This window comes from Mytilus californianus, unplaced genomic scaffold, assembly GCF_021869535.1.
Source record: "Mytilus californianus isolate M0D057914Y unplaced genomic scaffold, xbMytCali1.0.p SCAF_6, whole genome shotgun sequence".
NCBI classification, from domain to species: Eukaryota; Metazoa; Mollusca; class Bivalvia; order Mytilida; family Mytilidae; genus Mytilus; species Mytilus californianus.
This window is the reverse complement of record NW_026262712.1, coordinates 101,443,721-101,456,814: the sequence shown is the minus strand read 5'-3', so window position 1 is coordinate 101,456,814 and position 13,094 is coordinate 101,443,721. Positions and strand designations below refer to the sequence as shown.

The 13,094-nt window shown below is 32.4% G+C and overlaps 1 protein-coding gene and 1 long non-coding RNA gene across 2 annotated transcripts in view; both read right to left on the bottom strand.

Moving 5' to 3' along the window:
- LOC127706756 (importin-7-like) overlaps positions 1-13,094 on the bottom strand; it is a 63,990-nt gene that overhangs the window by 29,193 nt on the left and 21,703 nt on the right. The window contains exons 9-15 of the mRNA XM_052211417.1: positions 10,410-10,512; positions 7,714-7,759; positions 7,162-7,261; positions 6,428-6,621; positions 5,687-5,776; positions 4,900-5,065; positions 1,363-1,404 (exon numbers count right to left, since the gene is read on the bottom strand). Of these exons, the coding sequence (XP_052067377.1) occupies positions 1,363-1,404; positions 4,900-5,065; positions 5,687-5,776; positions 6,428-6,621; positions 7,162-7,261; positions 7,714-7,759; positions 10,410-10,512 (741 nt within the window). The remainder of the gene's footprint in view (positions 1-1,362; positions 1,405-4,899; positions 5,066-5,686; positions 5,777-6,427; positions 6,622-7,161; positions 7,262-7,713; positions 7,760-10,409; positions 10,513-13,094) is intronic.
- Positions 2,635-4,335, bottom strand: LOC127706769 (uncharacterized). Its single transcript, XR_007984557.1, has 2 exons — positions 3,828-4,335; positions 2,635-3,666 (listed from the first exon to the last, which is right to left on the bottom strand). It is a non-coding gene; the product is annotated as an uncharacterized LOC127706769 (long non-coding RNA).

Here is a 13,094-nt window from a genome sequence, read left to right as displayed (position 1 = left end):
CCAAAACTTATAAATGAACTAAGTCACAATATACATCAAATTACACAAAACTGATATATCAGATTTGAACTGATCAGACTCTTATTACCAATGAAATATCCAAAAGCCCTTTTGATAATATTTCCAAATGGAATTGTATGTGCACAATAGTAACAGAATATATAACTGTCAAAAATGCCTTCTACAAAACAATCCATTTTTATTAAGTAAAAAGTATAGAAACAAATCAACACACACTAAGACATGCATTCATGAACAAAGTAATATGATAATGTTAAGTATCACCATGTTGATACACATGAAAATACATTGTAATATCTTGAATATAATATTGTAACACAAAGAAAGTTGTATCCAAATATAAATAAACCATTATTTTAAAAAGATTGTCCCTGGGCCAAAATGGCGTCCACTGGTATAACAGTGACGGGCGCCTTGGATTCCCAGAATTTTTTTATTAGCATACACAATTTTCACATAAACGTAAGTTTACATGAATGGTAATTGTATGTGCATAATAGTAGGGTTCACTACAATAAATATAAAATCTTAGAGAGTACTTCCTTGAACTTTATTACTGTATTCATGCTTTCTACCATGAGGTGATGTTTACATATAATATATCAAAATACATTTGGTGACCCAATTAACAACTCATTAATCTATTTAAATAAATGATCAAAACATTGCAAAGACAGCATTTCGAAAAACTTTCTTTTACTAGAAAACAACAGCACTGTCATTTCTGGGAAAATTAACAGAGAACCTAATAAGTTTCTTCCATCAGCTAAAGCCAAGAGAGCATTGCATTATACCAATTAAAAGCATGTGGGTGCAGTACACATTAAAATGCCTTTTAATTCTTCAAATGATGAAATACTTGCAATGTCAAAAAATATTTTGAAATTGTTAATGCATAATACATAGTTTTTTTTTTTTTTATAGAAAACAGCTAGAAAAAAATGTCTTCATAGACTTTCAGTCAAAAAAATAATGGGTCAAAGGTTATGCGAACAAGCAATTGATTTGAATCATTCTAAGGAAAAGAATTCTTATTATATGAACTGTATATGCAAATGTTGTAAAGACTTTTACACGGTACATTACCTTATCTCTAACATATTTTATCAGAAAACTATCAACTGGTTTATTGCATGTGGGGAAGAATGTCTTTCAGACCAACCATAATTCTTTTAAAAGTTCCCCGATCTAATGTCAAACTCCCTATTTATGTTTAATCAGTATGTTTTATATTAATCATATTTTTCTTTATTTATATTCTACATTAATAACCTTTGACTCATAATCAACATAAAGAACCAACTGGAAGATAAGCCACTTTTAATAACTATTTAAACTTACCTAAAATTATAGGTTTTATATGTGGTTGTATGAACTGTTTGGCTGAAAATAAAAGATACAAATAAAATATAAAGTAAACACTTAATTTATCCTTATTCGTCTTGTTTAATCTTAATGAATATGTTTCTGATACTATTCTTTTATAAATATGCAAGTTCTGATAACCTCATGAGTATTCATGAAAACATCTGGTGTAACTGTCTCTGGGCCAAAATGGCATCCACTGGCAGAGCAGTGACGGACACCTTGGATTCCCAGATATTTATTTAGCACAATCCTTTTCCTTATAAATATCATATTTATAGAGGAGAGTAAGGATAATGCAGTATATTGTTGAAGGAATGAAACTGGATAAAGTTTACAACAACAAAAGCTTTTCAAGTATCATCTGCAAATTTGTCTAATATTTGCACTTCTTTTGTCTAAGTGTCTTTTTTCAACTTTCCAGAGTTTTCAAAATCTTTTTTCCCCTGGTGGTCCTTGAAGAAAATCTGCTGGTCCTCACTATTATTTCTATTGCAAAATACAATAAAATGCTCCGCTGGGGCGCAGCTTGATACGACCGCAGAGGTCGAACCCTGAACAGTTGGGGCAAGTATGGACACAACATTCAAGCTTGATACAGCACTGAATTTGGATTGTAATTAAATATTTGACCGAGCATAGGTTTCTGACACAGAATAAATGTGGTCTAAGAACTTAAAAAATTTTAATTTATCTGTTCAAACCATATCATTATTATTTGCCTTTATATATAAATCAGAAATAACCAATTTAAAATGGAAAATTTTAAAGAAAAAAAGGAAAAAAAAATCCCCCCCCCCAAATTTTTTGAACCCCCTTATGATTCATTATCCCCAAACTCAATCCCAGCCTTCCCTTTGTGGTATGGTACCTTGCAGTACACATACATGTACATGTGATGGACTGTGAAACTAAGATCAGGAGTTTTGGAGATTAGGACTCAGATCAGATGTTTTTTATCGACATAAATTCTGTCGTAAATGTAACCGTGTGCTGTAGAAATTGTCTGTTAAAGTGTGTTTTCTTCAACTTTCCATCCGAATGTATTATGTTTATAGTACCTTTGTACTTATAAATTTTCTCTTATCTTTTTAAACTTTCAACTTCCCTCAATCTAACATTCTTCTTTTTCAGTATGTTCTTTAAATTTTTTGGGTCATATCTTTTTTTACCATTATTCATTGCAATCAGACCATTTGCTTATCTATCTGCAAGTAGATCTTTTATTTTTATCTTTATGCAAGTAGATTTTTAATGCATGATAAGTAACACATTCAAACTGTAATCATGGGTCATAGTTATTATATAAATTTCAATTTAAGCCTTGAAAGGAAGTATAGAACCCTCAAATAATTTTCAAATTATTATTTTTTTATTTGTCCTAAAACATTTAAAATCATTTAATTACCACCCTTTTATGATTATTTGTTCAATTTATATTTTATTTATATTCTTTTAAAAATTTACATTATTTAAAGAAGTAACTTAAAACAGGATAAATCAAGGGAAGTAACCCAACATTCATTTTAAATAAACAAAGTTTTATTACACAACGGCAGTTAGCCTGAGGTAAAAATCGTTTATTACCAGTATGTTTGACACCCAAGGTGACAAGTGAGGCCATATAATTATGCATTTTAATTGATTTACAGGTAAAATATAACTTCAGTAATGTCAGTTACACCAGATATGTTTGGCTGAAATTTTTCATTCATGAAATATTTCATACACGGGATTTTTTTGTCTTCAACTGGAGGTCGGGAGGAGACCCCTGAAAACGGGATTATTGTACTCCCGTCGGGAGGTTCACATGTATGAACTGTACAATTTCAGAGAGATCCATACACTTGAACACAAGTTATTGTCTGGAAATGCTTGTTTTTTGGCCCCAAATTCCTAAACATTTAGGGCAATTACCCCCAAACTCAAACCCAGCATTCCCTTTGTGATATGGAACCTTGCAGTACAATTTCAGAAAGATCCATACACTTACACACAAGTTATTGTCCTGAAACTAGAAAAATGCTTGTTTTTTTGCCCCTTTATGGCCCCTAATTCCTCAAATTTCTAGGGAATTATCCCCAAAATCAATCCCAGCCTTCCCTTTGTGGTTTGGTACCTTGCAGTACAATTTCAGAGAGATCCATACACTTGAACACAAGTTATTGTCTGGAAACTAGAAAAATGCTTATTTTTGGCCCCTTTTTGGCCTCTTATTCCTAAACGTTGTGGGCAATTACCCCCAAAATCAATTCCAGCTTTCCCTTTGTGATATGGAACCTTGTAGTACAATTTCATAAAGATCCATACACTTACACACAAGTTATTGTCATGAAACTAGAAAAATGCTTGTTTTTTCCCCCTTTTTGGCCCCTAATTCCTAAAATTTGGAGGCAATTACCCCCAAAAGCAATCCCAGCATTCCCTTTGTGATATGGAACCTTATGGTACAATGTCAGACAGATCCATACACTTACACACAAGTTATTGTCATGAAACTAGAAAAATGCTTGTTTTTTTCCCCTTTTTGGCCCCTAATTCCTAAAATTTGGAGGCAATTACCCCAAAAATCAATCCCAGCATTCCCTTTGTGATATGGAACCTTGTGGTACAATGTCAGAGAGATCCATACACTAACACACAAGTTATGTCTGGAAGTTACAAAAATGCTTATTTTTGGCCCCTTTTTGGCCCATAATTCCTTAACTGTTGGTACCATAACCCCCAAAATCAATCCCCACCTTCCTTTTGTGGTATTGAACCTTATGGTAAAATTTCATAGAGATCCATTCACTTAAACTAAAGTTAGAGTGCGAAAACCAATGTGTATTCGGACGACGACGCCGGACGACGACGACGCCAACGTCATACCAATATACGACCACAAAATTTTTTTGCGGTCGTATAAAAATTGTGTCAGTCCCTTGAAATTTTTTGTGGACAAAACCTCCAGACCACCACTTTTCGAGAACTCTGACTTTCATTTATCATTCTTTTAGCATCTTTTCAGAGTTAAAAGTGAATAAAAATAGATTATTAGCATGATTATTTAGTACTTCACTGGAACCTGTCTAGGGACACCCCTCTATTGAGAACCATTTATCTTTCAATGAATACTCTTCATAATTTATATGAAATAAGAATGTTTTGATAAACCACCAGTCTCAGAAGACAACTTTTGATGTTCCCATGTTTTTACAGAACAGCCCTTGGTCAACATGATGGATTTTGCAAGAAATTTCTGACATTGCCAAAATGCCAAACATTTGGAGTAACTCTTAGGGCTATTCCATTAAAATGTATGTGGGAGGGTAGGAAGGGACTTTCAAAATATCCCTACAACCAAGAACCATTTTTTAGATAATTTTGCATAATGGTAATAGATGCATACTGAAAAAAGACCCATGACCCACATTCAATAATTAAACTTACCTTCCTACCCTACCACATACATTTTAATGGAATAGCCCTTATCACCCAACTCTCTCATTCCTTTACACAAAGTACACATACCTTTTTCTTGTTCTGTAATTAACATCTGTAAAGCTATAGCTGCTTCTACTCGTACAGGTAAATCTTTATCACTACATAAAGCATTCCTTGTCAATTCTAATGCTTGTCTTAAATTGTTCTCATTTTTAAATTTCAACTCACAAAAATGTTTCAAAACCCAACAAGCCTGCAAATAAAATATACATTCATTTATATAACATGGAAACGAAAATATAAAATATATGTGATTAACAGTGTTTCTTGAATTATGTTAAAATTGCCCTAAGAAGACTAGATTAGTTTTCTTTATTTTGACAAATCAAGTGCCATTAACTATTGAGCAACAACTCATATCACCCAAATTTTCATCAACAAAAGGTAGATTGTCTTTAATACTAAGGTATACTGTATTTGGGCCAAAATGGCATCCACTGGACATTAGCGACGGACACCTTGGATTCCCAAAAGTTTATTTAGCATTGTTGATTTTTTACTGAAGTCACATGACTAAGCAAAATTTTCACAATGCAAACCAATATTTTCCATTACACTAATTTATGTTGCCTTCATTATAAACAATACAGATTCAAATCTGAATAAAAATAATAATAGAGAAAATTTTGTTTGACAAAGATCAGTTGGAAGTAAACTTGAGAAATTGCAAGTCATGCTTGGACTGACAAATTAACAACCATATACCTTAAATGTCAGTCTTTGACAGGCTTAGAAGCATATACCTTAAAATGTCTTTGACAGGCTTAGAAGCTGAAATCAAATTTGAAACACATATATTTTGCCCATTACTTACCCTGGCTCGTAAAAATCCACTTTCATTAGTGAATTCTGGGTAGACATGATTTACCAACATCATTTCTGCTTGATCTTTGTAAATCTTTCTCTGTAATGACATAAGAAACATGTCAAAAATGAACCCACTAACCAGTTTCAAAAGCTAAATAATTATGTTGAAGAATACTGTATTTGGGCCAAAATGGCATCCACTGGACATCAGTGACGGACACCTTGGATTCCCAAAAGTTTATTTAGCATTGTTGATTTTTTACTGAAGTCACATGACTAAGCAAAATTTTCACAATGCAAACCAATATTTGTTAATACACCAATTTATGTTTCTTTCATTTCATACAACACAGATATTAATAGAGAATTTCAAATTTCAAATTTTGAAAACACATTCAAGAATCACTACAAAAATTAAAATTCAGGCGAAGCCATAATAGTTCTGACACAAGCCATTACATTCTAACTTAAGTTACACTCCGTAATAAAAAACCAAACCATAAAGTTTTATGGTTTTACACAAACTAATTGTATATATTGTTATTTCAATATAGATTTGAAGGTTGTACGGTGACCTCTTGCTAACCTTCTACGTCATTTGGTCTCTGCTGGAGAGTTGTCTTATTGGCACCACATGTTGTGATGTTTACCCTTTCCTTATAATTATTCCAGATGAAGCTTCATTTACAAATTTGAAAAGTGCTATTCAGAAAATAAATTGTTTGTTTGCATTGATTATATAACAAACCTTCAATAAAACTTCAGCTACTGCTCCAATCATGTGCAATGCCCCATCTTTTTGCCTAGGGTTGACATTTGGTTGGTTTATAACTTGCATAGAAAATCCCATGGCTTTTTGCAAGACCTCTTTTCGTTTCGATGCCGCTGAATAAAATAATGTTTGTGCAGCTATCACTGGCGACAGAAAATCTTCAAACACGTCTGGAAATAAATAAAACACTGTACTGGAGGAAAAATTTATTTGGTGAGGACAAATATATTCTAAATACACTACGTTGATGAAACTACAGATTTTGTTCAAGTAAGATTTCTCTTTATGGAAATATTCCTTTTTTTCCAAAAAACAAATTAATTGATGCTTGATTATTTCAAATTTTAATAGACAACAGCAATCCACAAAGAACAAAACTTTCACTTGTAGACAGTTACATTATTTTACATGTTTAAGAGGAGTAGGACCTTTTTTGGACCTTTTTGGGAAGTCAGGATTGGGCCTTTATATTTGCATGAATTCAAGATTTACACTTGTTGGGACTAGGGAATTAATGATTAATTTTCAGGACCCTGGAAAGAATGCCGCATTTTTTTGGGAATCAGCATTTTTCCAGGTATATGGGACGACACCCCTTCCATCCCCCAAGCCCCCTCGTTTTACAATGTAATGAACTTTGGACAAAACAAACTGTCAAACATGAATTACTTTGGTCTGAAGCAAATCAGTTCAAGCTACGATTACCCTACCATATTTAACTCGGATATATTCCTGAGGATCGGTATTCCATAATTCATCATCTTCATCACTGTGACACATCAAAGGAAATAAAACTTCTTGTATTAAAGTCTGAAAATATACAATTTCACAATGTCAATGCAGCAATACACAAAAACCTTCTTAAAAAAATGTATAATTGCACAAACATATGTTTATTACTCATTGCTTATTATAAAAGAATATTATATATGAGACTTTGATTGATTTTTGGGGTTTAATCCAATTAGTGAAAATTATTATTAAACAATTTCCAAGTGTATATTTAAAACTACCTGAATTATAGAGAACACCATAAACCATTTATTTTTTTCTTGGTTCCAGTGCTTTACAATTTCAATTCAAGGGTTCATAATTGCACGTCATCAAATGTTCTATTTGAAGCACATTTCAGAATGTGATTTCCAAAAGCTTAAACTGGACAATAAATTCATTATTTCATACCACTTATTCCCCTTTCCTGGCAAGTAGTATTGAGAGATTTGTTATTGCCTAAAAGAACAGATTGATAACAGTAGACCTACCTGGAAATGAGGCTTCATGTATTTCCACGAAAATGCATGGCTGACTCTGGAAATAAGAAAGAATCATTAAATCTTTTTTCAAATATTATATATGAAAATGAAGGTTATGAAATTAATTTGTAAACAGGTATCATTTACATAGGAGAAGAACATTTTTTTTCAAACCAAACTAACTTTTCAAACGTCAGGTATTAATAAAATGCTCCGCAGGGCGCAGCTTGATACGACCGCAGAGGTCGAACCCTGAACAGTTGGGGCAAGTATGGACACAAAATTCAAGCTTGATACAGCTCTGAATTTGGATTGTGATTAAATAGTTGACACAGCATAGGTCTCTGACACAGAATGAATGTGGTCTAAGAACTTAAAATTTTTTAAATTGGACATTCACAGTATTATGGTCCAATATCCAAAATCTAAATACATGGTTAGATTCAGCATATCAAAGAACCCCAAGAATTCAATTTTTGATGAAATCAAACAAAGTTTAATTTTGGACCCTTTTGATCTCAATGTGGACAAAGTTGATAACGGGGCCCAAAAATCAAAAATCTAAATACATGGTTAGATTCAGCATATCAAAGAACCCATATATTCAATTTTTGTTGAAATCAAACAAAGTTTAATTTTGGACCCCGATTTGGACCAACTTGAAAACTGGGCCCATAATCAAAAATCTAAATACATGTTTAGATTCAGCATATCAAAGAACCCTAAAAATTCAATTTTTGTTAAAATCAAACTAAGTTTAATTTTGGACCCTTTGGACCTTTATGTAGACCAATTTGAAAACGGAACCAACAATTAAGAATCTAAATACACGGTTAGATTCGGCATATCAAAGAACCCCAATAATTCAATTTTTGATGAAATCAAACAAAGTTAAATTTTGGACCCTTTGGACCTCAATGTGGACCAATTTAAAAACGGGGCCCAAAATCCAAAAACTTAATACACAGTTAGATTCAGCATATTAAAGAACCCCAAGAATTCAAGAATAAAACCCCATTGAAATTGATCAAGAAATAAGCAATTTATACGAAGTATCTTCTTTTGCACAATACTGTGCAATTGAATATTTCTTGCTATTGCGCAATACTGTACAATTGACAATTTCTTGCTATTGCCCAATATTGTGCTATTGGATATTTCTTGCTATTGCGCAATACTGTGCAATTGAAGATTTCTTGCTATTGCGCAATACTGTGCAATTGAAGATTTCTTGCTATTGTGCAATACTGTGCAATTGAAAATTTCTTCCTATTGCACAATACTTATTATATAATAATTTAAACATCCTGTTTGGTGTGTATCTCCTACCAAATCATTATTATTTGCTTTTAAATATAAATCAGAAATAACCAACTTAAAATGGAAAATTTTAAAAGAAAAAAAAAAGGAAAAAAAGAAAAAAAAAGAAAAAAAAAAAATCCCCCCCCCCCCCCCAAATTTTTTGAACCCCCTTATGATTCATCACCCCCAAACTCAATCCCAGCCTTCCCTTTGTGGTATGGTATCTTGCAGTAAAATTTCAGAGAGATCCATACACTTGAACAGAAGTTATTGTCTGGAAACTAGAAAAACGCTTATTTTTGGCCCCTTTTTGGCCCCCAATTCCCCCCAAACTCAATTCCAGCTTTCCCTTTGTGATATGGAACCTTGTAGTACAATTTCAGAAATATCCAAACACTTACACACAAGTTATTGTCATGAAACTAGAAAAATGCTTGGTTTTTGCCCCTTTTTTTGGCCCCTAATTCCTAAAATTTTGAGGCAATTACCCCCAAAATCAATTACAGCCTTCCCTTTGTGATATGGAACCTTGTGGTACAATGTCAGAGAGATCCATACACTTACACACAAGTTATTGTCTGGAAGTTACAAAAATGCTTATTTTTGGCCCCTAATTCCTTAACTGTTGGTACCATAACCCCCAAAATCAATCCCAACCTTCCTTTCGTGGTATTGAACCTTATGGTAAAATTTCATGGAGATCTATTCACTTAAACTTAAGTTAGAGTGCGAAAATCAATGTGTCTTCGGACGACGCCAGATTTTTGCGGTCGTATAAAAACAACTGCTATCTATGTTAGAATACCAAATTATGTAAAAGAAATTATAGACATCTATAATTTTTTTTTAGTTTTACTCTTCTTCATACTATTAATTTCCATGCTATTAGAATCTTGTACATGTTCAATTGGTAAATCTTTGTTATCTGTGGGTAACTTGTGTTTGCAGGTTGTAATAAATTGATGTTAATTTCACGTTTTTTTTTTAAAACAATATATCTGTAGATCGACACTGGGAAATATGGATGTATGTGGTAGGGTCAGAAATATGACCTTGACCTTTAACCAAAATATTGAAAGGGTTCTTTCTTTACTTTCTCTATATTTTTATCTACAGAACCAACTCCCTACTTAGAGCAATTCCATTAAAATGTGTGTGCCGGTAGGAAGGGAGTTTCAAAATATCCCTACAACCAAGAACCATTTTTTAGATAATTTTGCATAATGGTAATAGATGCATACTGAAAAAAGACCCATGACCCTCATTCAATAATTAAACTTACCTTCCTACCCTCCCACATACATTTTAATGGAATAGCCCTTATGAATTCAACATTTAAAAAAAAAAACAATAACTTTTGCAATATAATTTTTCATCAAATATTACTTCAACATTATATTTACCCTTGGTTTAAATAATTGAGAACTTGTTGCATAACTCTTGGTGCTACATATATTTTTTGTCTGTACTGGTCCAAAACTTTGAATAAAACTGCAATTATGCCACCTGCAAAAAAAAATATAAATTAAAATCTACACTTGAAATGTCATTAAACTATTAATCATAATATAATCAAACAATAAAATGCTTCGCTGGGCGCAGCTTGATACGACCGCAGAGGTCGAAACCCTGAACAGTTGGGGCAAGTATGGACACAACATTCAAGCTTGATACAGCTCTGAATTTGGATTGTGATTAAATATTTGACACAGCATAGGTTTCTGACACAGAAAGAATGTGGTCTAAGAACTTAAATTTTTTTAATTTACCTATTATGGTCCAATGTCCAAAATCAAAATACATGGTTAGATTCAGCATATCAAAGAACCCCATATATTCAATTTTTGTTGAAATCAAACAAAGTTTAATTTTGGACCCCAACTTGGACAAACTTGAAAACTGGTCCCATAATCAAAAATCTAAACACATGTTTAGATTCAGCATATCAAAGTACCCGAAGAATTCAATTTTTGTTAAAATCAAACTAAGTTTAATTTTGGACCCTTTGGACCTTAATGTAGACAAATTTAAAAAACGGGACCCTAAATTAAAAATCTAAAAACACAGTTAGATTTGGCATATCAAAGAACCCCAATAATTCAATTTTTGATGAAATCAAACAAAGTTTAATTTTGGACCCTTTTGACCTCAATATGAACCAATTTGATAGCGGGCCCACAAATAAAAAATCTAAATACATGGTAAGATTCAGCATATCAAAGAACCCCATATATTCAATTTTTGTTGAAATCAAACAAAGTTTAATTTTGGACCCCAATTTGGACCATCTTGAAAACTGGGCCAAAAATCTAAAATCTAAATACATGTTTAGATTCAGCATATCAAAGAACCCCATATATTCAATTTTTGTTGAAATCAAACAAAGTTTAATTTTGGACCCCAACTTGGACCAACTTGAAAACTGGTCCCATAATCAAAAATCTAAACACATGTTTAGATTCAGCATATCAAAGAACCCCAAAAATTCAATTTTTGTTAAAATCAAACTAAGTTTAATTTTGGACCCTTTGGACCTTAATGTAGACCAATTTAAAAAACAGGACCCAAAATTAAAAATCTAAATACACGGTTAGATTTGGCATATCAAAGAACCCCAATAATTCAATTTTTGATGAAATCAAACAAAGTTTAATTTTGGACCCTTTTGACCTCAATATGAACCAATTTGATAGCGGGCCCACAAATAAAAAATCTAAATACATGGTAAGATTCAGCATATCAAAGAACCCCATATATTCAATTTTTGTTGAAATCAAACAAAGTTTAATTTTGGACCCCAATTTGGACCAACTTGAAAACTGGGCCAAAAATCTAAAATCTAAATACATGTTTAGATTCAGCATATCAAAGAACCCCATATATTCAATTTTTGTTGAAATCAAACAAAGTTTAATTTTGGACCCCAACTTGGACCAACTTGAAAACTGGGCCCATAATCAAAAATCTAAACACATGTTTAGATTCAGCATATCAAAGAACCCTAAGAATTCAATTTTTGTTAAAATCAAACTAAGTTTAATTTTGGACCCTTTGGACCTTAATGTAGACAAATTTAAAAAACGGGACCCAAAATTAAAAATCTAAATACACGGTTAGATTCGGCATATCAAAGAACCCCAATAATTCAATTTTTGATGAAATCAAACAAAGTTTAATTTTGGACCCTTTGGACCTCAATGTGGACCAATTTAAAAACGGGGCCCAAAATCCAAAAACTTAATACACGGTTAGATTCAGCATATTAAAGAACCCCAAGAATTCAAGAATAAAACCCCATTGAAATTGATCAAGAAATAAGCAATTTATACGAAGTATCTTCTTTTGCACAATACTGTGCAATTGAATATTTCTTGCTATTGCGCAATACTGTACAATTGACAATTTCTTGCTATTGCGCAATATTGTGCTATTGGATAGTTCTTGCTATTACGCAATACTGTTAAATTGAAGATTTCTTGCTATTGCGCAATACTGTGCAATTGAAGATTTCTTGCTATTGTGCAATACTGTGCAATTGAAAATTTCTTGCTATTGCACAATACTTATTATATAATAATTTACACATCCTGTTTGGTGTGTATCTCCTACCATATCATTATTATTTGCTTTTAAATATAAATCAGAAATAACCAACTTAAAATGGAAAATTTTAAAAGAAAAAAAAAAGGAAAAAAAGAAAAAAAAACACCCCCCCCCCCCCCAATTTTTTGAACCCCCTTATGATTCATCACCCCCAAACTCAATCCCAGCCTTCCCTTTGTGGTATGGTACCTTGCAGTACAATTTCAGAGAGATCCATACACTTGAACACAAGTTATTGTCTGGAAACTAGAAAAATGCTTATTTTTGGCCCCTTTTTGGCCCCCAATTCCTAAACGTTTCGGGCAATTACCCCCAAACTCAATTCCAGCTTTCCTTTTGTGATATGGAACCTTGTAGTACAATTTCAGAAATATCCAAACACTTACACACAAGTTATTATCATGAAACTAGAAAAATGCTTGTTTTTTGCCCCTTTTTTGGCCCCTAATTCCTAAAATTTTAAGGCAATTACCCCCAAAATCAAT